The sequence below is a fragment of the Schistocerca piceifrons genome, chromosome 2 (assembly GCF_021461385.2).
Source record: "Schistocerca piceifrons isolate TAMUIC-IGC-003096 chromosome 2, iqSchPice1.1, whole genome shotgun sequence".
NCBI lineage: Eukaryota > Metazoa > Arthropoda > Insecta > Orthoptera > Acrididae > Schistocerca > Schistocerca piceifrons.
The window spans coordinates 34,090,976-34,117,026 of record NC_060139.1 but is presented as its reverse complement, the minus strand read 5'-3'; the positions used below and the strand labels follow the sequence as shown (position 1 = coordinate 34,117,026).

General features: G+C 37.1%; 1 protein-coding gene across 1 annotated transcript in view; it reads right to left on the bottom strand.

The window, feature by feature from the left end:
- Positions 1-26,051, bottom strand: part of LOC124774968 (E3 ubiquitin-protein ligase SMURF1) — a 167,819-nt gene that overhangs the window by 23,957 nt on the left and 117,811 nt on the right. Inside the window, exons 10-12 of the mRNA XM_047249693.1 lie at positions 11,682-11,900; positions 11,411-11,589; positions 1,732-1,869 (exon numbers count right to left, since the gene is read on the bottom strand). Of these exons, the coding sequence (XP_047105649.1) occupies positions 1,732-1,869; positions 11,411-11,589; positions 11,682-11,900 (536 nt within the window). The remainder of the gene's footprint in view (positions 1-1,731; positions 1,870-11,410; positions 11,590-11,681; positions 11,901-26,051) is intronic.

Genomic DNA, 26,051 nt, shown 5'->3' with positions numbered 1-26,051 from the left:
AGACCGCCGACAGTTGAAGATGGTCATAATAAGTAATAGCCAGACATCTATCCAGACCTTCACACAGGAATTCCAAACTGCAGCATGATCCACTGCAAGTACCATGACAGTTAAACAGGAGGTGAGAAAACTTTGATTTCGCAGTCAAGTGGCTGCTCATAAGCCACACATCATGCCGGTAAATGCCAAACAATGCCTCACTTGGTGTAAGGAGCATAAACATTAGACGACTGAACAAAGTGAAAGTGCTGTGTGGAGTGACGAATCATGGTACACAATGTGGCTATCTGATGGCAGGGTGTGCCAACATTAAAATCCAGAGGTGGTAGTGTTATGGTGTGGTCGTGTTTTCCATGGAGGCGGCTTGCACCCCTTATTGTTTTGCGTGGCACTATCACAGCACAGGCCTACACTGAAGTTTTAAGCATGTTCTTGCTTCCCACTGTTGACAAGCAATTCACTGATGGCCATAGCATCTTTCCTGCTCATAATACACAGCCTGTGGTGGTGTGGTTACGTGACAATAACATCCCTGTAATGAACTGGCCTGCACAGAGTCCTGACCTGAATCCTATAGAACACCTTTGGGATGTTTTGGAACACCGACTTCATGCCAGGCCTCACTGACCAACATCGATACCTCTCATCAGTGCAGCACTCCATGAAGAATGGGCTGCCATTCCCCAAGAAACCTTCCAGCACCTGACACTTGATTGAATGTATGCCTGTGAGATTGGAAGCCTTCATCAAATCTAAGGGTGGGCCAACACCATACTGAATTCCAGCATTACCGATGGAGGGCACCACGAACTTTTAAGTCATTTTCAGTCAGGTGTCCGGATACTTTCGATCACATAGTGATGTGTTTCCTGAAAGTGTGTTCTAAACAAAGAAAAATGGACCACACACCTTTTCCTGTGAAACTGCACAAAACACATTAAATTTTGGAGAATCCCTTTCATGTTGTACAACTTCATGTGGTTGTTCCATACCCCATATTCTCATATTATGACAGTTCACCTTTCCACTTAAATGGAATGTTGCCTTATCACTAAACACTAAGTGTCGAAGAAAACTGTCATTGTCCATCTTCCAAGAACGAAATTACAGAACTCCACACGTTGTTTCATTCAGATAGATTACAAGCATGCACAAATCCATCTTTACTACAGCTGAACATGCTTACAGTTGTTCTCTACTAAGTACAGAATAGTTTGAGAAATTGGTAAAAGAGTATCCAAATACAGTCTCTTATGGCTGTTTCCAGTAGCAGTCAATTGCCACTCTTGCACCAAACCATATATTCTCAGCTTATGGCATTCTCTATACTTTACTACAGAACAGTAGATCGATCTTATCTTTTCTAATGTCCAACTTTTTGCTTCCTTATAGGCCTGTTAAGTATCCACTTATTCAGGTTTCTCCATCACCAAGAAACATCTCACTGCTCAAATTACAAAAACTAGAGATATTTTTAAAAACTATGTTGTTAAAAGGTTGTGTTATTTCAATAAATATTCAAATACCATAATTGTTGGCTGATGCACTGCACTTACAACTTTATGATTGGGTCAAATTTATCACATGCACAAAAACTGCAGAAATTTACAAAATCTTCCTGCCACAGTTATTATTTCACAGCATATTAAATAAATAAAATACCTACTGAGAACATAAAGAATCTTCAGAATATAATTTTATTGTTCATGGTAAACATAACTTTCAACTTACTTTACATATTCTCGTTTGTTTTCTTCTGTTACATTAATATCCTTTCCCCCAGGTTTCAGCTCATGCACCTTCAATACTCCAAAGCTGTTGTGCTCCACAGCAAAAGTTGTATCAATGACACCAGTGAGGCTGTTTTCCCTAACAAAATAAGGCATACAATTAACATCTTAACACAATCAGATTTATATAAAAATTAATTATCATGTAACATGTAGAATGAAATTCTGGAAATTGATCCTATGATTATGATTCTTTATGGTTTAGCAATATTAATAAAGCACCTGTGTGTGTCATTACAAATTGATATAAGGTATAACACATCTGAAATCAAGTGTGCGGACTTCTGGTCAAGCCTGGTGGGTAGGGTCCCACAATTTATTATAGATAATGTGTTTTCAGAACTTCTCAAGTTGGTCCAAGGGAGGGTTTTAAGGAATTAAAAGATTTGCTGCTAAAACTACAATCAACCTGTTTGGTTCATGCAAAAGTGGAACTGGAAAACTAAATGGAATTGTTATTAGAAGAAGGGGGGGAAAAGAAGAAGAAGAAGAAGAAGAAAGTTTCCCAAAATAATGCTGCATACAGTTCATTAGGACAATGATTCAGGGCTGTATAGCCATACTCCCCCGGCTTTTATAAGTAAAGGGAACAGAAAAAAGTGACAACTAATAATGATGTGAAACTTCCTGCCAAACATTTTACAGCTGGTTAGGTCAAACACTCATAGCTTCCATAGTATTATATTTCAGTGGTAGTTACACTACAGATTGTCACCACTGCTGTTACTAATTGGGAAGGCCTCCAAACATCCCGTTCCTAGCATGCATTGTCATTTACAAACAGTTTCAGTATCATTTGTCCAATTCTCATAAATATTCAGAATGTCCAGAGAATATTTTACCTCTTTTTTTTTTTATTAAGTCTGACATTAAAACAGCCTTCTTTCGAAATTACATACTGATAATTTTTAGAATATCAGTAATTAATTACAACCTATTTCTTTTGTAGTATAAATCACAGATATGAATAAAAGTACATATAAAATATTATATTTTGACTTACAGACAATATAAAATACCTTATAAAAATTACAAATTACACACACACACACACACACACACACACACACACACACACACACACACTTACTTACTGATAAAAGGGAACAATCTCTAGTAATTTGTCACAATAAAGATGAATACATAATTTCCGTTAAAATCTTTGAGGCTTCACTCAACATATTTGCTCTTTTTGTTTCAAATTCTTTGATTTCAGCTTGCTTTCATTTGAATAATAATCATTCCTCCTCTTCTCTTTCACCTCCTTTCTCCTTATTTTTTTATATCATCTTTGTATTGTATTTGTGCGCCTTGTGAAAACAGTTAAAAGCTTCTGTCGGTGTTGAAACTGACAACTCCATTTGTGCCCAAAGTGTTTCATCTCTCCCTTTGAGCAACAAGGCTTTTTTTTTTTGCTTTACATCTATAATTTTGGAGTTTACAGAAAAGGCTCACTCAAAAGACGTATTTCAATGTGCGATTACCGTATTATAACAATTTGCAGAAAATCTCTCAAATTTGGGTACGCCTTTGAAAATAATTTGAGTATATCAAATTCAGAATTTATACAGGATTTCCACTTCTTTTGTAAGATTTTATTCCATCTTCAATTCTTTTTTCTCTGCAACTCAAAAATTCAAGTCTGACACAACCCGCCTTTGAACCTGACATTCTTCTATTTGATGTCAATCTTCTCTGAGTTACTTTGTGGCTTACTGCGACTTCAGAATTCAAGCAGGAAAATGCACATATTAAGTTGTATCTGAGAGGTGATCTTTCTTGCAGCTTCTCTACTACGACAATAATGCATGTTCGCAGGCTTTCTCTTGGCAAGAATATTTCTTCAGATACATTCTTTCTTAAGTTCACATCTTGCAGCAAAAGCCAGCTTGAACTGTCTCACTCTAATTAGATTCTTTAACATTCTTCAAGTCGATTTTCATTACAGATGGGTTATGCTTTTTGAGACACCTAGTTTCACAACTCTTTACATCAAAATGTTCATAAGATTATGTATTCATAATATAGAAATGGAGGCATCAGAATATCATTCTTCAAATCAAGTGAAAATAGTACCAAATAATGTGCTGTTGAACTGAAGAATTTCACTTAAGCAGCTAGCAATTTGTCACTGAAAGCTTCAGCAGCATTTCTGAAACTTTATAACTGAGGAATGGTTCTCGGCATTTTTATCTCATAACACAAGTTCGAGTGCGTTCAAGACTTTTCACAGCTCTTTCAGCTGCACTGGCATTTTTGACCAATCTTCTTCCACAAAATGACATAGGAAAGGATGAAGTTTCGGTTATCTCAGTGTATTGTGACCTCTGTGCAGACAAATCATGAAATAAATAATACAGGGCTCTCAAAAATGACACAGTTTCCCAGTTAGTTTTGGATACACCCAGGGTTGTCACATGCTTCCCCAAGTGAAATTCCCTGTCATTTCCCTGATTTCCAGGCAAGTTTCAGCATTTTTCCATGACAAATTTTGAGATCTCAAGGGTGAATAAAGACATTAGTTGAACAAAAAATTTAGGGGCTTTTGTATTTCTAAAAGTGAGTAAAAACTCTAAGTATGAACATCAACAATTTGTAATGGACTCTATTTAGATGGAGAAAGCATGTCAAATGGTGTATGTGTTTCATTAAGACCAGTGATGTTATTTTATTTCAATAAAACAAAACATATTTCCTGACAAAAATACACATTTCCTTAGAGTCGCAAGACATATGTTAAAAAACCTTCACTGATTTCAGAAATAACCTCAGAGAAAAGTATACCTCCTGAAAGAAATGTATAAGGCAGAGAAGAGTTGTGCAAACCAACACTACAGGTGACCGCCAATAAAATGTTTGTTCTACTATGTTCGTTATTGTCAGCTGTACCCACTGTGTTATGTCTATTATTTTAGTGGTATTGTGTGTCCACCTGCTTAGATGAATGGTAATGTATTTGCCTACCACATAGCGGGCCAGGGTTTGATTCCTAGCCAAATTGGAGTTTTTCTCTGCTCGTCGACTAGGTGTTGTGCTGTCCTAATCTTCATTTTATGATCACCAACATGCAAATCGACCAATGTGGCATACCTGCATGAAGAATTGCAACCCGGCTACCGAACTTCCGTGAATGGGGCCTCCAGCCATCAATGCCACACGATCATTTAATTTTACAGGTATTGTGTAATTTTTCTTTGGAGGTATATATGAATGCATAGCGTACAAACCACCAGCAACTGCCACAATTTTTCTTCTTATTATTGTTCATAGTTTTTAATATACAAACTACTTTCAAAGTGCCAAAATGTACTAGAATAAGTAAAATGTCTATAAAATGCCACACTGTTCAATGCACTTGCAGTGAGACAGTCGCAATTCCTGAAATCCATCGCCCATGGCCTATGGTCTATGGCCTGCTGAGGTGCACTGCAGTCCTGGGTTCATGCCATATACAAACAGGCCTGGCCTGCGGGCAGATTGGTGAGATTAGATCCAACAGGCAGGGCCTGCACATTAGTGGGAACTGAAGGACTTCAGATCGGCAGGACCAATTCGTTAGAGATACCACCAGAAATGGCCTGCAGTTTTGGCACATCGAGGAAGTACACTCGTGTGGCCAGCTGTTCAAGAGTTACAGGCACCATGTTGATGAAATGAGACCAAGGTGATCAATCCAAGCAACAGGTAACTTGTGCAAATACTCTGAGAATCAATCCTAATGAGGATAGGTAGCAAGTCACCATGAAGATGATCGCTGAGCCGCAGACAGGCACATAGAAAACACAATCACACACACTCAACTAAATTTTCAGCCATAGCCTTTGTCAGAAAACGAGAGTGCACACACTTTCACATAATCACTCAGACACAACTCGTGCACACATGACCGTTGCCTCTGGCCGCTGCATCAATAGTCTCTGAGAATCGGATCCAAACAAACCACTCCTCACAACTCCCTGCCACTTGTCAGTAGCTGCTAGACTAGCGGCGAGAAGTGGTGGCAGAACTGACTGCAAGCTGGAGGGAATGGTAGGGAGGGGAGGAGCAGTAAGAATGAGGGAGTAAGGAAGGAGTGCACGTACTCAGCTGCCCCCAGCCAGCTACGATACACGACACCTCAGTATACAAACCATTTCATCTACTGAGATTTTTCCTGCATTTTTCAAATTTCATCTACTGAGATTTTTCCTGAATTTTTCAAATTTCCCTGATATTTCTTCTTGGAGATATGTCGACGATACGTTTATAGTGTGGCCACGTGGGAAGGATGCTCTGGATCATTTCATAGATGATTTTAATTGTCTGCATCCCACTATTAAGTTCATGATGGAAGTCGAAAAGGATGGAAAACTTCCATTTTTAGATGTCTTGGTCTACAGAACAGATGATTGGACATTAGGAAACAGTCCATGCCTACAAACCGATATCTTTGTGCATCAAGATGTCATCCATCGTACCAACGCAAAGGGGCCCTATGTACATCGTTAAAAAGAGCTTATGCCATCTCAGATGAAGGTAGCTTGACACAAGAACTGGATCATATAAAGCAGTGTTCAAGCAGAATGGTCATACTGACAATCAGATCAATCGTGTTCAACAGATAAGACCTTTGTGGGAACCAACAGAAGATACAAGCAAATCAGTGCGGTTCCTGCCTTTCATGGGAAGCAAACCTTCAAAAATAGGAAGAATTTTAAAGAGATTTTATATTAAAATTGTATTTCGTCTGCCAGCTAAGACTAGAGCACTGCTGGGCTCAGTGAAGGATGATTTGGGTTTGAGGAAGCTCAATGTCTACAAAATTCTCTGCCACTGCAGGAAAGCTTATATAGGACAAACAATTTGTAAAGTCCAGGATCAATGTGTGTGGAGCACCATCACTACACATGTTTATTTCAGTTAGTAAAATCTGTGGTTATGGAACATTGTCTTACAGAAGGACATAAAATGTTGTACGATCAAGCACAAGTGGTTGCCCATGCATCAAATTATTGGGACCCCGTAGTGAAAGAAGCTATTGAAATCTGGTTATATATAAACAGAGATAAGGTGTATCCTTTAAGTAATAGCTGGAACTCTTTTGTTTGACATTGTTTCAATGATTGAAAGGTGCCAACAGTGGATGATATCGATTTATAGTTTCTGCGAGTTTTCACCACACGTCTGCTATCGTGCTTTGCACTAGAGAGCAGTTGTGTTCAAGCACACATGGTGGACCTACAGGTCGTGTATATAGGAGCTGTCACTTTGTGTTTGATTTTTGTTCTGGCGAGTTAGTGCGATGTAAGATGGCGGTCAGGCGGACCGGTCAAGATGACATTAGGTTCGGGCTGGAGACCTGATATGAATATCATCAGTGTTACAACAAGCTTAATTTAATTTCAGATAATGTTGTAAATTGAAGATGAATGCCTCTATAAAGTGCTTTTAGAAAACTATTTCTTCTTTGTGATATTTCTACCACAGCAGTTGACCAGTACCTTGAGCCTGACTTGGAAGCAAAGAGTTCTCCCCACCCTCCTCACCTCTCACCTGGTGTCACAAATCACCTTCCTCCGATCCCTACCTTAGGTGACTGCTTGACAGGTATAAAACAGTTGTGAATCTCTGTGTACACATTGGATAGCCAATGGGTAATATGTTTATCACACATACACTTCCACTGAATATTCAGATGTTGTTTCAAATATTACGTACAATTTAAACAGATTATATATCTGTTGTTGTTGTGCTCTCAGTCCACAGAATGGTTTCATGCAGCTCTCCATGTTACTCTAACCTGAGCAAGCTTCTCTATCTCCAAGTAACCACTGCAACCTACATCCTTCTGACTCTGCTTAGAGTATTCATCTCTTGGTCCCCTCTGCAGTTTTTACCCTTCACGCTTCACTCCAATACAGTATCCCTTGATGCCTCAGAACGTATTCTACCAACCGATCCCTTCTTCTACTCAAGTTGGACTACAAATTCCTCTTCTCCCAATTCTATCCAGTACCTCTCAATTAGTTATGTGATCTACCCATCTAATCTTCAGCATTCTTCTGTAGCACCACATTTCGAAAGCTTCTATTCTCTTCTTGTCCAAACTATTTATCGTCCATGTTTCACTTCCATTCATGGCTACACTCCATACAAATACTTTCAGAAAAGACTTCCCGACACTTAAATCTATACTTGATGTTAACAAATTTCTCTGCTTCTGAAATGCTTTCCTTGCCATTTCCAGTCTACATTTTATGTCCTCTCAACTTCGACCATCATCATTTACTTTGCTCCCCAAATAGCAAAACTCATCTACTACTTTAAGTGCCTCACTTCCTAATATAATTCCCTAAGCATCACCTGATTTAATTTGACTACATTCCATTATCCTCATTTTGCTTTTGTTGAGTCCATCTTACATTCTCCTTTCAAGAAATTGGCCATATCATTCACCTGCTATCTCTGACAAAATTACAATGTCATCAGCAAACCACAAAATTTATATTTCTTCATGATGGATTCCTAGACCAAATTTTTCTCTTTTGCTTTACTGCTTGCTCAATATACAGATTGAATAACATCGGGAATAGGCTACAACCCTGTATCACTCCCTTCTCAACCATGGCTTCCCTTTTGTGCCCCTTGACTCTTATAATTGCCATTTGGTTTCGGTACAAATTGTTAATAGCCTTTTGCTCCCTGTATTTGACCCCTGCCACATTCAGAATTTTAAAGAGAGTATTCCAGTCAACATTGTCAAAAGCTTTCTCGAAGTCTACAAATGCTAGAAACATAGGTTTGCTTTTCCTTAATCTATCGTAGAAGATAAGTCGTAGAGTCAGAATTGCCTCATGTGTTCCAATACTTCTACAGAATCCAAATTGATCTTCCCCGACGTCAGCTTCTACCAGTTTTTCCAATCGTCTGTAAAGAATTCATGTTAGTATTTTGCAACCATAACTTATTAAACTGATAGTTTGATAATATTCACACCTGTCAACACCTGCTTTCTCTGGGATTGGAATTATTGTATTTTTCTTGAAGTCTGAGGGTATTTCGCCTGTCTCATACATATTGCTCTCCAAATGAAAGCGAGTTTTGGCATGGGTGGCTGACTCAAGGCTATCAGTAGTTCTAATGGAATGTTTTCTCCTCCTGGGGCCTTGTTTCGACTTAGGTTTTTCAGTGCTCTGTCAGATTTTTCATGCAGTATCGTACATCCCATTTCATCTTCATCAAAGTTCTCTTCCGTTTTCATAGTACTGCCCTGAAGTACATCTCCTGTGTATAGACCCTCTATAACTCCTTCCACCTTTACGCTTTTCCTTCTTTGCTTAGAATTGGTTTTCCGTCTGACATCTTGATAGGCCAATACAGGTGGTTTTCTTTTCTCCAAAGTGTGTCTAATTCTCCTGTAGGCAGTATCTATCTTACCCCTAGTGATACACGTTTCTACATCCTTGCATCTGTCCTCCAGCCATCCCTGCTTAGCCATTTTGCACTTCCTGATGATCTCATTTTTGAGATGCTTGTATTCCTTTTCTCCAGCTCATTTACTGCATTTTTGTATTTTCTCCTTTCATCAGTTAAATTTAATCTCTCTTCTGTTACCCAAAGATTTCTGCTAATCCTCATCTGTTTACCTACTTGATTCTCTGCTGCCTTCACTATTTCATCTCTGAAAGCAACCCATTCTTCTTCTACTGTATTTCTTTCCCCTGTGTTTGTCAATTGTTCCCTAAAGCTCTCTCTGAAACTCTCTACAACCTCTGGTTCTTTCAGTTTTTCCAGATTCCATCTTCTTAAATTCCTGCCTTTTGCAGATCTTCACTTTCAATCTACAGTTCCTAACCAATAAATTGTGGTCAGAGTTCACATCTGCCCCTGGAAATGTCTTACAATTTAAAACCTGGTTCCTAAATCTTTGTCTAACCATTAAATAATCTATCTGAAACCTTCCAGTGTCTTCAGGCCTCTTCCTCATACACAACCTTCTTTCATGATTCTTAAACCAAGTGTTGGCTACGATTAAGTTGTGCTCTGTGCAAAAATCTTACCACGTGGCTTCCCCTTTCATTCCTTACCCAAGTCCATATTCATCTACCAGTTTTCCTTCTCTCCCTTAAATTCCAGTCCCCCATAACTATTAAATTTTCATCTCCCTAAACTATCTGAATAATTTCTTTTAGCGCATCATGCATGTCTTCAATCTCTTCATCAGATGCAGAACTAGTACTATATAAACTTGTACTACTGTGGTAGGCATGGACTTAAGTGTCTATCTTGGCTACAGTGATGTGTTCACTATTATGTATCTATAAAAACTGAATACACCAGAAGGTTTTTTTTTTTTAAAAAAAATCAAGGTTTTTGAATAAAATAAAAGGTTTTTCCCAATTTTGAAAGTTCCTGGCTCTTCTGAATATTTCAGAATTTGGTGGACATCCTGATAATACCACTGAAAGCATTATCCAACCAACCTTGCGGCTGCCATGATAATCATTCTTGATTGCTGAGCCATCTCAATTTGTCTCTATGAATGTCATTTAAATCTCAATTGTTTCCAAGTCTTTGTCAACAGTCAAACCAAATGTTTTCTCTGTGTCCTTAATACATACAGAGCATTAGGGGTGTAAGTGCAGGTATTTCTATCAATGGCTGAGGACAGTGTACTGGACAACATTACATCTTTATTTACTCTATTTTCTGACTAATGATTATAGCTGTTTTTAGACTGGTTAGTACCTCCAACTACTTGTAGCAAAAGCAATCCACGAATGTTTATATTCCCTTGGGCAACTAAGCAACTATTCAGGTATTGAAGTGCCGACACACCTATGCAAAATTGATAGTCTATACTGACATGCATAATCTGTTTCATGGTGCAGTTACAATTGAGCAGGAAACATCAGGTAGTAAATTATGTGATCTGTTAGCAGGAAGACTGTTAGACACAAAGAAAAAACAACTTACACACTAATGTGGGTACATACTAAGTTTTCAATTATCATGATACCTGTACCCATACCCCTAATACACTGTATTCTATATTTTCAGTACCGTATTACGTGCCCCATCCTTAACATAGGTGTGTTCAAACCCACAGAATAGGCATCACCATAATGTTCCACTTGATACATACATATCAGAAACAAATTTTTTCCTTCCTTATTGAATACCTGACATCACTGACATAGATGTAAGCATATACACTAATCAAACAACAAACTTTGATTTTTCTCTGACCATCAACTTTTCTTTAGAACCTTTGTATATTTAGAAGTCATTCTATGCCCTACTTTTCCTCCTGTGGTGCTAGTCCCAAAGAATGCAGGAGTGTCTCTTTGAAGTTTGGAAAGAGGAGGAATATATTGGTAGACTGAAACTTTACACCAATACTATAGTTTTCTCTGTATAGCTCCATCAGTAAGGTGCTGCCATGAAAGGCATACAGTTCCTAGTCTTGAGCTCAACATGCAATTTTAATAAGTTAGGATGTTTCGTTAGTTTATATTCATTTCAAATATTGACAACTGTGTATTTGTACACTACTGTAACATCACACAAATTTCTAAATTATTTGAGGTACATTAACACAGGTTCTCAAACAAAAATAATGAGAATGTTCTGGAACTTACAGCATCCATGTTAAGCTCCTATGCAGTTCAGGATCCACACCTTCAATATCATCCAGTGTTATAGGTTTATTAAGCAACATCTTATAAAATGGCATTGTAAAGCCTCCATCAATGTAATGACCATGGAAAACAGCTATCCCAATTACACGGCCCACAAAGTGAAAATATGATAAATGCTCCTGTGGAGGAAATCAAGTTACAGATTTTTGATTGTGAATTATCAACCACATTTGAGAAAACTATGTATGACATGACACTGAAAAATACTTACAGGATTAATGCTGCTATCAGGATTGATCTGCAAAGTGTAATTATCTTCACGTGAATACTGGAAAAGTCCGTACTGAGGATTCAGCATTTCATGTGACAGAAGGTACAGCCACTCACGAGCAACACCTCCATAATCTAAACCTTCTTCTCCTCTGAATTTAACCATTAGGCGTTTGCGCATATCCTTTGGTCTCATTTTCATCACTAGTCTATATGACTCCTGTTTGCAAAAGCATGTTATAAATTTAATATAGCAATAAAACACAGTATAATGTGACAAAAAGTGAAAACTACGTTTTATGTGTTATCACGTAACTATTAATTCAGTAATAACTGAGCAAACATAGTACTGAATGTTTTTATTTACAGCACATAGATAGGTAAATCTTAACTTTGATGAAATACATGAAAAGCTTCTTAATGCATCCAATAAGAAGGCCATTTCATGCAGAGGAAAAAAGAAAAGGTGGGAGGGTTTAAGAAAAAGAAGGAAGTTAGTGAAAATCTAAAATATTTAATCACAATGTCACTGTACCAAAATTTCTTCCAACCGAAATGTTTCTGTCCAAAAAAATGTTAAAAAACACACACACACACACACACACACACACACACACAAACACACAATGAACGGGGTAAATAACGTAACAAACGTAGCATCAAACCTGAAATAAAACATTTGCTTATGACACAAAAAGGTATTAATGATGTAATGCTCAGCTCAGAGGTAACTGGTTTGAATTCTGTGGGTGGAATAAATTTTTATCAGCAGCATTTAATCTGCAAGAAACGAGAATTATTGTTGTTGTTGCTGTTAATTTCCCGATTGCCAGGCTTTGCACAAATGTCCTGAGTTGAACTGCAAACCTCTCCACAATGTCTCGTGGAGTGAGGTCATGAGACTGTTAATGGTGATCCATCTATCTCATGGGGCAGTAAGCACCATACTGCTGATGGTGAAGAGGTTGCATTGCTTTTGAGGACACCCCATCAATTGCATTGGCAGTGAATTCTGAATTATCAGGTAGTATGCCATACCTTTTTCATGCCAAAAAATATCTGTTTCAGGGTGAGGAGCTGCGATGGCACTTGAAAAGAGTTATAAAATATTTGAAAAAATGGTTAAGTTCATACAGTATTTCAAAAAGATGACTGTGTCAAATTATTTCAATACACACATATAGTACAAATGAATTGTTTTCATCTTGAATAATCCCCGACCAAAAAATCAGGTTAAGAACAAAATAAATTTCTCTAATATGATCCTGGATGGGGTACAGCAATTTTTTTCACAGAAATTTATTAATTTGGTAATTTGATAGACATAATTCGATATTGATGACTGTCATCGAAAAACAAAATCTGCATCACAATTTTACACCTCATGGCATCCTACACTTCAATACTTGAAAAAGATTAACAAAATATTTTTGGATTACTGTGTCTTAAAAATCTTAGTAAAAAATGACCATTATACTATAATTTTTAATCAAGATTTTTATGATAGGTTTCCACCTCATTTTCTACCGCTTTCATGATTTGTGTACTTTAAGCATACCATGGGCACATTCTGCTGCCTTTAAATCATTTTTTTCCTTTTCTTTCAGAAAAGCTGTCTACAGTCATTTGAATTTCAGGTTATTCATCTTCTTAAACTTCACTTTTTAAACTTGTTGACTGCACCTTATGTGGTGGGTGGGGAGGCTTGTGAGCTTTGAATGAAGCTGGGTGCTATGCCAGTGGTAGTGTAGCTACTGGTAGGATCACCCAAACTACGATGGCCTCAGCAGAGGAGCCAGATGAAAAGTGTCACCCAATACAGAGGGAGGGCGGGGGGGGGGGGGGGGGGGTGTCTACAGAGGGAGGGAGGGGGGGGGATGTCTACAGACTATGTCGTCAACCTCTCTGTGGGAGCTAACCCCAAAATGAAAGCCTGGTCCACCAGGTTGGGGGTTGAGCACAGGGCTGATACCCTTGCCTTGTAGAAGGTCTATTATCATGAATGTGCTTACAAGGATGAATTGCACCAAGGAACAGGAATAACGATATATTGGTTTTATAGATTAGATTAGATTAGTACTTGTTCCATAGACCATGAATACAACACTTTGTAATGATGTGGAACGTGTCAGGTTAATAAAAGGTGTCTATACAAGATATTACATTAGACAAAATATTACATGACACATTTTTTTTTTGTGGGGGTTGGGAAATTACTCACTTACTATATTCAAAAATTCATCTAATGAGTAGAAGGAGTTGCTATTAAGAAATTCTTTTAATTTCCTTTTAAATGCTATATGGCTTTCTGTCAGACTTTTGATGCTATTAGGTAAGTGACCAAAGACTTCTGTGGCAGCATAATTTACTCCCTTCTGAGCCAAAGTTAGATTTAACCTTGAGTAGTGAAGATCATCCTTTCTCCTAGTGTTGTAGCTATGTACACTGCTATTACTTTTGAATTCGTTCGGATTGTTAATAACATATTTCATAAGTGAATATATATATTGTGAGGCTACAGTCAAGATTTCTAGCTCTTTAAATAAGTGTCTGCAGGATGATCTTGGATGAGCTTCAGCAATTATTCTGATGACACGCTTTTGTGCAATGAATAGTCTTTTACTCAATGATGAGTTTCCCCAGAATTTGATGCCATACGAAAGTGGAGAATGAAAATAGGCGTGGTAAGCTAATTTACTCAGATGTACATCGCCAAAATTTGCAATGACCCTAATAGCATAAGTAGCTGAACTCAAACGTTTCAGCAGATCCTCAGTGTGTTTTTTCCAGTTCAACCCCTCATCAATGCATACACCTAGAAATTTTGAATATTCTACCTTAGCTACGGATTTCTGATTGAAGTCTATATTTATGAATGGTGTCATTCCATTTACTGTGTGGAAGTGTATATACTGTGTCCTGTCAAAGTTTAATGAGAGCCCATTTGCAGAGAACCACTTAATGATTTTCTGAAAAACATCATTTACAATTTCATCAGTTAATTCTTGTCTGTCGGGTGTGATAGCTATACCTGTATCATCGGCAAAAGGTACCATCTTTGCATCTTCGTGAATATAGAATGGCAAGTCATCAATATATATTAAGAACAGCAGAGGACCCAAGACCGAACCTTGCGGCACCCCATTCTTGATTGTTGCCCAGTTTGAGAAATCACCAGTTTTTTGCATATTATGTGAACTGTTTATTTCAACTTTCTGCACTCTTCCAGTTAGGTACGATTTAAACCATTTGAGCACTGTCCCAGTCATACCACAGTATTTGAGCTTATCTAGAAGTATTCTAATAAATTTGGTACGTGGGTAACCTGCTGCAAACAGAAGCTATGAGTAGTACTGTGGAAGAGATGATAAGCTACAGAATGGAACATGTTGCACTTTAGGAAATCAGGTGGAAAGGAAGAGGTGAGATTCTAAGCATAAATTCTCCCTATATTATTCAGGAACAGGTGATACATGTAGATCTGGTATTGCTTTCATTCTACATGATGAAAGAAAACATACTCTGCATATCAAAGATAAATTTCATAATGTGACCGATGTGCGGTAACAGAAGAATCAGACGAAGGTATGCTACATGGTTTATATGATCAACTGCTACATGGTTTATATGATCAACTACTACAGGAGGTTTGTAATAGAATACCTAGATATAGCTCTAAAATAGTCCTTGGTGATTATAATGCCAAACTGAACAAAGAAGAGGCTTTCAGAAATGTGTTTCTTAATGAAAGTCCGTACACTGAAACTAGTACAAAAGTATGAAGATTGCAGTTTGCTTTTGAGGCCAAGTAAAAGGCAGTAAATACCTTCTTCCCAAGGAAAAATATCTACAGAGAGACGTGGAAAATACGGAAGAAATAAACCAAACCAATAGTACATATACTGGTATCAAAGAGATGTGTACTGAGATGGAAAAAGGGGGCTACTTTCTGAGGAGATAATTCTGATACAAAATATAAGATCAAATCAAGGATTATAATTATAATGGAAAAAGAATAAAGGTAGCAAGAGCATGTGGAAGTGGAATAAAGGGAAGCCCTAAGGAGACAGAGAAGATGGAAGAGTGCTACCAGAGGAAAGAGAGCACAAAATTTTATTATAGAATTAAAGAAGGGACTCAAGAATATAGACCAAAAATAAAAGCACTTAAGGACAGAGAGAGAATTTTCCACACAAATTGAGCCAATAGTGCAAAGGAATTCTGGAGGGCAATTCCACCAGAAGTGAGCAGCCGCCACTCTTCTACACGGCAGATCTAGAGACAGAAGAATCCACATACAGGATGTACTGAAGATAGTACACTGTCTAAAACACCTACAAAGCATCAGGAACTGATGAAATTGCTGTAGAGCTGTTAAAAAATGGTGGAATTAGTCTCCATAAATGAATCCACAAACTTATCAAACTTGGGTGGAATGAGGAAAGAATCCCAGAAGGCTGGAGCTTAGGTGTAATCCAAATAATACATAAGAAAAGACAGAAATTTCATTGTTCGAATTACTGAGGGATTACCTTGCTGAATGTAACCTGTAAGATTCTCTGTATTATTATCTACAATAGGCTATTTCCGCATGCAGGAGAGATTCTGGGAGAATATCAGTTGGCTTTCGGCCTAATAGGTCAACAACAGATCAGATATTTGTGCTGAAGCAAATACGTGAAAAGGCATACAAGTTTAAAATTTGGCATCGTAATCTTAAAGTAAATTTCAAGCATCCTTCAATGGTCTTGATAAGGCAGAAATGCTAGATGATTTGCCAACACTTGGTATACCAGCACGGTATATGTTTCACTTATTCAAGCAACGCTGGCTGGTTCGAAGGCTGCAGTGAGAGTCAGTGGTTTAGCATTAGCAAAGGAGTCAGACAAGGGGATGCCCTTTCTGTTATGCATGTTTAATCTGACAGCTTAAGCAGCCATTTGAAAGGTTCAAATATATGGTTACATAAACACAAAGTTAAGTCTGATATTTGCATATGTAGATGTAGCAATTATTAGTAGAAGTGTTTTACTAGAGAGAACAATATGAAAGCTGAAAGAAGACACAGTATTTCAGAGGCCCTACTATTAATGAAATGAAGATTAAGCATCTGAATTTCATCAGGAAGGAAAATAACTTGTTCGATTTTGATCATGCATAGAACTTTGAATATCTGAGATCTAATATTAATACGAAAAATTCTATGTCAGCTGAAATAAAATTTTGTGTCCTAAATGGCAATAGACGCTTCCACATGTTTAAGAAATTATTGACCTCTAGGTTATTAAACCGACAGCTGTAACCTACGCAAAACACAGACATGAACAAATAATGATAACAGCAGCTCAGGACATTTGAATGCAAGGTTCTGTGAATGATCTATGGGGAAGTTCAGGGCAACAATGGTTTCTGGAGATTTAAAATGAACACCTCCTACAAAGAGCTGACATTATAAGAACAATAAAAAATAGAATAGTCTGGCTTGGACATGCCTAGAGGGTGGATACTGGAAGAAGAACAAAAAATGTTTTTGAATGGAGGCCAACAGGAATAAGAGAGAGGAAAACCAAGAAAGCAGTGGACAGGCAATGTGGACGATCATATCTAATCTCTCAGAGTCTGAGGATGGCGGAGAACTGCACTGGAGAAGGCAGAATGGAGAAAACTTGAAGAGGCTAAAATCCTCAAAGTGCAGTAACATCATGAGAAAATAATTAATATTTTTTAATCTCCTCTTCAAGATGCCTTTGGCTTTGTACCTCATTTTGCTTTTCTTCTAATTTAGGTTTTCTTTCCTTTCACATTCTTCTTTACAAGCCTTATAATTTGCATTTGCTTGCTGTCCATACATAACGAGTTGAGAATCAATCAGCAAAAGAAGAAAATGGGGGTATTGTCCCAAATTATCACTCAGTCAAAACACACTTTAAAAATCTTGTGGCCATCGCTGCCTTATCTTTTCCTAGTGTATGGTTTCGAACAGAATACCTTCTCTCTATATCCACATTTCCACGAGATAGTGTAAGAGAAGTCTTAACAAGTTTTGAAGCCTTCGGATATTTTAACTCTATGGATGACAAATCTATTTTTGAAATGTGCTGCTGCCAGTAATTGCGAACACCTTTGGCATCTAAAGCTGGGTAATCTTTTTCAAACTCTAGAACCTTCCACGCATCTGCTAAGCAATTTCCTGGACACTGAATGGCGTCATTTTTGCAACCTTTAACATGTCACTGCAATTTCTCCTCATTATTCTCTCATTGGAGTTTAAAAACCTAAAACTTTTCAGTGGCACCCTTGATAAGCACATCTTTTCCACCCCATCTTTCCATGCTGCAATCTAATGAGTTTCAGCATTATTTAGAAACCACAACTTGACAAGTTCTTCCAGTTTACTAAGATCTTTGGTATTTGCCCACTAATGACTAGTTTCTCAAGAGAAAGAACATTATCTCACGCAAAGAGTTCATTATGAAGAACATCAGAAATAATCTCAGTTTTTTTCAAAGCAGAAACCTTTATAACATGAGCCAAAAAGATCTGAAGTATGTTTTATATTTCAGTGTGCAACTTATGAATCAAAGGTGTTTGGCTTTGAAATGGTTGCGTGAACTTACTGAATAGTTCTGCAGATGAAATCATGAAATTAAGTTCTGCTTTCATTGGAGTTTTTTTAAAAGCACTCATAATGGCATTGTTGGATTTGGACTGAACAGTATCAGTATTCTTTTTTAGAGGTATACTAGCGGCAATGCCCCCATGTGCCTGGGATGTTTACTGTCTGCCACACGAAGTGATTGGCCCTGTGCCTTGTTGATAGTCATAGCGATTGCCAGGCACATGGGAAACAGCAACTGCTTTAAGTTGAATGGCATATTTGAGTCACTGGGTGTCAACAAAACACAACAAATGAACACGTCTTCACCTGCAGCATTCACAAAAATTGGGTTCTGTTTCCAGTCTGACATTTGCAAATATACACCAAATTCAAACCAAAAGTTTAGTAATGACAATTATACCATAGATAACTCTTTGATTTCTTATTTATAAGTATTGTGTTTTTGGAGATTAGTCTTTTATTGCTTCCACTCAGTTTTCACTGTTTCAAATAGGGCTGTGTTTGAGCACAACTCAAAATGTTCAAACAGTTTATGCCACAGTTCGTAAAATATTGGGTTCTATGCAATCTTCTGATTGGCCCATGATCTAGTGACTATTGTTGGTACTATATCCACAACTGTCTTAGTGTACGTATGGCACCATGGATTTTAATAATAAAAGTAACTGTGAAAAACAGCCTAAAATACCTTCTACGCTATATGTGATTTGGAACACTGGCAACTAATGAATAAATTAAGAGTTCGCATCATGTTTCTGTCAAATTCTGGAGCTTTTGCTCATTCCGTAATCTAGTAACATCTAATGGCACTTTCTTCAAGATGGGTATTGTAGTTGTAATTTAATCTCATATTGGAATAATGATCAGTTTACCACAACATATTTCCTTTGTCAAGCATTCGATTTTTTATTAATTTTCTTCATTTTTTCATCTGAAAGCAGAAATTTGAAGTAAATCGGCCAAGAGCTTTGAAGATTACAAAATCTTACATAGACAGTGATCTTTCTGTTGTCTTGAAGGTAAAGTGTGCAAAATTTCATCAAGACCAGAATGAAACTGTAGACTTGTATGAATTACAAACAAATTAACAAACAAACACACTTCCTTATATACAATGATGCCTAAGAAACTAATATTGAATACCACTTTGATGTTCCAGAATCTTGTTGGCTGAATCTCCTAAAGTAAGTCACTGTGGTCATATACATCTAAAACTTGTGATGTGGATTGTTAAAACTTGGAGCAAATTTTCCTAGCAAACAGGCCAAACATTAGCAGCTTCTTCAGAATGCACTCACACTATAGATGATTCAAAGTTTTGGTTGCAAGCTACAGCCACAACACAGCCACAGGGAGATCACAAATTTTCTTGGAGTAGGGGCAAGAAAGATCTTTTTGTATCCTTAAGTAGGTTGTAACATCTTCATCACTTTTTATCAAGAATAGCGAGACAAATCTACACACTATGCTAGTTGTTATGTGACAGGCACAGTTCTTGTACAAGTTCAGGACTGCAATGAAAGATTTATTGCTTATGCCTCCAGAATGCACTCGAAGTCCGAAAGGAATTACTCTATAAATGAGAAAGTGTGCCTTGCAGTTGTCTGGGCTATCGGTACGATCAGACACTATTAATGCAGCAGATCGTTCACTGTTGCTAGTATTCACCATTTTTCTTTATGCTGGCTGGCAAGCCTGAAGGAACCATCAGTAGAACTGGCTGCATGGGCACTAAAGCATTGTGCTACTACACAGAAATAAATGCAAACACAAGAATGTTGACTGCCTTTTGCAGAATCCACTGGAAGAACATTTGCTGGTGATATCCCAGCCATTGCTGTAGCTAACCATTTTTTACGATGCCTTCTTTCTGTTCAACTTAGCAGATGCACTTTCATACAACAGTGCATGCAGGCATGTGTATTTGTGTGTGAGTAATTTCTTTTATTTGGAGGACATGAATAATAGCACATTGCTCCTCACGTTAGGTGGGCCTCTCTTGTGCTGCTCAGCAAACAATAACCACGTGCCGCCCACGTGTGTTTTGTTGATGTGTCATGTCTTGAGGTTATGCTTGAGGGTAATTTTTGTGCAATAATGTCTACTGACTCCCAAGAAAGCAAGCTGAACTTTAGAGATGATTACTGAGAAGAGAAGCCATGTGGTACGCTGCTTCTACATATTATTTCAATAAAAATATGAGATATGATGCCCTGAGAGTCAAGTATTAGATAAAAGGTCTCCAAATCACATTACTGTCTGAAAGTAGGGAAACAGAGGAGGAGGAGCTTTCAAATTTATGACAAATGCATAAGAAAATTGTGTACAAATGTTCATCTTATGGTTATTTAACAGCCCAACATGAGGAATGAGGCATCACTCAAAATGGCACTGGTAGAACAGGGCAGTAAAACTTCAGTCTCAGCTAAAAAGCAGTTGCATAACAACTCAGCGTTTAAAGAATGCAAAAAAAGTGTGATAAAAGGCATCCTCTGTGTGAAATGTAACTTCTGGTTATATGAAAAGTGTGTGAATGAGGATCTCAGGTTCATAAATGTTGATATTAGTTGGTCATGTCTTAACTGTGTTACTGATGAATGTGAAGATCTTCTGAATATAATAAATTCAAGAGACGAAATTATCAAGTTACTGAATAGTGACATCGAGACTCTCAGAAAAGATAGTAATCTGGAAGCAAGGTAACGCGAAACTATTAAATGAATAACTGTTGATGGATTTGCAAAAACAGTGAAACAGTGATGGAAAATGGCCACAAAAATAGTCAAATTGGAAGTGTTAAAAGTGATATGCAAACCAAAAAACATGATGATAATTACGAGAAAGAGGTATAAAATATGTCAAACCTAGAAATAAATATAAGTGGATAGTTATGTACTAAAAATAGAGGAAGAAAGTATCAAGAAAGTAACAAACAGCACTGGAAATGACTTCTTAATAACTAGTGATGCACTAATTAAAACTGTTGCAGTACATCTGGCCACAGATAAGCACACATCAATTAAATAATCATTTCAAGAACAGACGGACAACAAGACAAAACACACTTCTGCTGGTAAATCGCAATGAAAACTGTAACAGTATTTTCATGCATGTGGGGACGAACTCACTGCAAACCAGCAGCAGAGAAAAGATCGTAAACAAGGCATGAAATCTAATCCTGACAGTGAAAAATGTATACCCAGCATCAAAGTTAATTTTAAGTAGTACTCTGCACAGAAAATTGGAAAGTGATAAATACACAGACAGAATAAATGATCGCATCAGACAGCAATTCAACAGACTTGGTGCAGTTTTTGTGGATTCAAATAAATTTATTAGTGATAAGTGTCTACGACAAGATGGACTGCTTCTAAACAGGCGAGATTCGGCTACATTCAACAATATGTATAGTGGTATTTGTAAGATCATACTTGGTAAGAGAAACTAATATGCAGAGATGTTGTTGTTGTTGTTGTGGTCTTCAGTCATTGAGACTGGTTTGATGTAGCTCTCCATACTACTATATCCTGTGCAAGCTGCTTCATCTCCCAGTACCTACTGCAACCTACATCCTTCTGAATCTGCTTAGTGTATTCATCTCTTGGTCTCCCTCTACGATTTTTACCCTCCACGCTGCCCTCCAGTACTAAATTGGTGATCCCTTGATGCCTCAGAACATGTCCTACCAACCGATCCCTTCTTCTAGTCACGTTGTGCCACAAACTCCTCTTCTCCCCAATTCTATTCAATACCTCCTCATTAGTTATGTGATCTTGGGTTGTAAAAATTGATAAAGTTGAAATGAAAATACACAGTGTTTCGCCAACAGATGTCATTAAGAATATTCAAAAAAGTAACAACACGGTCTTAATGCACCTTAACATAAATGGGTCACGTTCAAACTATACAAATGGCAGAGAAACAAAACTTAATGACTTGCAAATCAAGTTGTCAGAAATACTAAATACTGAGGCTGTATGCTTGAATGACCACTAGCTTACAAAGGAGAGTACCAAAATCTTATATAACCTTTATCATTTTTATGTTGCCAGCAGGTTTTGTAGGAGTAATTTAACTCAAGGAGAATTGTGCATGCTTGTGGAAAGATCAATGGAATATGAAGCAAGATAATTTTGATTCCCTTTATGCAGAATGCATATTTGAAAGCTGCTTCTTAGAGTTATGGCAAAATGTTATTTTATGTGTGTAGAACTCCATGTGCAGAAACAAGAAAACAATTTTTGTTGAAATTCCAGTGCCTACTGCAAAAAGGTCAAAACGAAATCCAAGCAAAGAACCTTAATAACTGCTGATTTCAACATAGATTTAGCCAGTGAAACCAACAACTCAATAAAATTCCTTGATATGATTCAAGTATCGGGGTTTTGCACTTATTCCACTGATTTTAGTCAAGTAAACACAATGTCAGCAACATGTACAGATAATATTTTAACCAATTACATTTATAATGAGGCAAATAAGTTTTGTTTAGATTTAGGACTTTTTGACCATTGTGCTCTCTTTACAGAGTCACCAAACACAATAGAAACCTGCTCCAACGAACCTACACCAAACGCCAATTCACCACAGAAAATATAAACTTATTCCATCAAAGATTAAATAAGGTGGAGTGTGCTGTAGATCATAGTATTTCATGTTTTGAAAATTTTGCTTCTTTCTTTGAAAACTTCCAACACATTTTTAATTAAACTTTCCCCCTTACTGTGCATGGTAAAAATGTAGGAAACAAACTAGTGGATTAGTGGATTACTGAAGGAACAAAAATCTCTACTGCAAGAAAAAGATAGCTACATAGCGATCTATAACATAGGAACAAAAACATCTAGTACAAGAAAAAGATAGCTACACAAGTCCTGATTTTGTTACCTACGTAAAAAAATTACAAAAATATTTTTAAAAAAGTTGTAAAGGCTGCAAGAGAACTGGCAAATAATAGATTTTGGATAGTGAAAACAAATCAAATGCATTACGACCAGTGATCAAAGCTGAAACAGGTGCCACAGCTAGGGGCCATGATATTTCAGAAATCAAGATAGAGGACAAAACTACTGTAAATACCGCTCAAATTTCTGAATTATTTCATCAATTCTTTATAAATGCAAACAAATCAAACATCAATGTAGAAACATACCAAGATACAGTAAGTTTCTTTAACACTGGGCATTTGAAGGTGAATTTCAGTACATTTAGCAAAACTACTGTAAAAGATAGAAAATGTGATACTATCATTACATTACAAAGTAAAACATCAGCAGTATGGGATGGGATACCAACAATAGTGTTAAAAACAGTATCTAAAATAACCGCACAGTCACTTCCTACAAGTCAGTAATAAGATATGGAATTACATTTTTGGGGTAACTCAAACCATATGTGTCGCATATTAAAACTCCAGAAAACCATCGTTAGAAATTTGCACAATGTAGGGCGAAAGAAATCATGTCACCCACTCCTAAGAGATCTAAGTATATCAAGTGTTCCCTCACTACACATCTATGAGCTGATTTTCTTTATTCATAGTAAACATGATTTATATGTAGCAAATCATTTTCAACATGATTACAACAGAAATAAATAAAATTTATGCTGCCCACCCACCATTTAAAATTTTACGCTCAAACTCCACAGTATATGGGTATGTAACAAAGTGAAAGGAAGAGAACTGCTCAGTATAAATTTAGAAGCACTGAAAAAACCTTATATGAGAAATCAAATCAGTGCAGAAATGTTACTATTCAGTAGAAGAATTCATGAATGACAACCCGAAAATTTGAGTAGGAGAGAGAGAAACTACATAGGACTGTTAATCTTTAATAGCTTGTTACTTTCAAAGAAAAATTATTAATTGCTTAATTAATTAATTATCCAGTACAGTATATCATATTAATGATATTATAAGAAAAATTCTAAACCAGTTTTTGTGTTTTGATGAGTCTCCTGTACATTTAATCAATGACTCAAAATTGTATGTTATGATACAATAAACTTCTACTTCTATTCTACTCTGATCAAAAGAAAAGAAGGAGTGGAGCTGAATGAAGTACAATGATGACACCAAAAATACAAAATGGGAAAAGCAACCCCTTCTAGTGGATTTAGGGTCTATGGAATTTCTGAATTTGTTGAGTCTGAGGACATCAATTCTAAACAACTGTTTATAAAATTAATGACATAATGAATGTCAATTAACTTTCACATTAAGACTAACGGTCTCAATTACATATTTTTTAGCGAAATAAACAACTCAACTAGTACAAATGATGATGATTGCCAGCTAACAAAATGTTAGTGCCAGCCTTGTCACTCTAGTTTCTCAAGCAGAAAATCTGAAATCTGTCTGTCACTTGAAATTTGCAAAAAACAAAACAACCTTGCTCTCACTTTGCATTTCTTGTACCTCTGTTATTTAGGTACTGTGTAAGCCAAAGCCTTATTGTTTTCTTGCTGAGGAAAGAAATGGATGCATAGCAGACTGCTTGCACAATGAGGCAATGTGTGGATAGGAAAACACGCATGCATGCATACACGTGTTCTTTTTACTCATTTTTGCGCGTGCACTTTGTTCCCATGTGTCTATGACTGTGAATGAGGAAAGAGGCATTGTGTGGACATACTTTTACAGAAGTAAGAAGTTATCAAAAGAGAATCCAGATATATAAGTGAAATACTGTATAAAAGGAATCATGAAACAATGGATGGGCAGTGTTGCTCGCCATCTTAGACCTTTTACAGCTAGCCACACGGAAGTATTTTCACTGCACAATGACATCAGGTCATTCAGCATTTGTGCAGACTTTGAACAAATCTGAAGCAGATGCCACTGGCTGTGTGTCTGCCAGTCTATAAGACATTGTATTAGCCACTGTAGGTTAATACCAACAACAGAGCTATTGTGCCTCAGTTACCCCTAGGATTTCTGACCAACTGTTTCAGCAATTGCTCCTTTTCACTGGATTGAAATTGACCTTTCCAAAAGGGATATCGTACGGACAAAAGGGAATAAGTACATAATAGTGAAATCCAACTAACACCCACTAAAATGTCAAGCAAGACTATCACCTGCTGCAGCTCCAGGAACCTGCAAGTTTCTTGTAAAATACATAATTTTGAATTACATCAGCATCTTCTGTAATGGTCTCCAATGACGGAAAAGTGTTTCACTGAAGACGGTTTCACAAACTAATGACTTCACCAAATGTTTTAATATGATGTCAGCAGATAAGCTCTCAATGTACGTAGACATGTACTGACAGACGGGGATGCACTACACATTTCATGCCATTTTTCTTGATACATTCTCCACAAGCTGAAATAAGAATGGATACTTTGTTTCCATCTCAACCTGATAACGAAAGTTTTTATTGAACACCTCATTACCTGAACTCAAGGAGATTGACATTTAGCATGCCTGTCGGCCTTGCACACCCAATATAAGAACTGTAAATGTTATATAGCAAACACCAACCTATAAACTACAACACAAGTGGCTTAAAATGGATTTTCACACCTATGAACAATGTAGAATTACACAAAAATTATTAGAGCTTTACATTGGCCTGCACTGAATCCTAAGTAGACTATAAAGTCAAGGATGGCAATTTTACACTGAGGAGACCAAAGTGCAGAGACACTGTCCATCTAGTTTGCGTGAGGCCTTATCATGGTCATGAGGCATAGGTCGATGATAGGGGCTTCTGATAAATGGAATGTGAAGATCTGCCCAACGATATT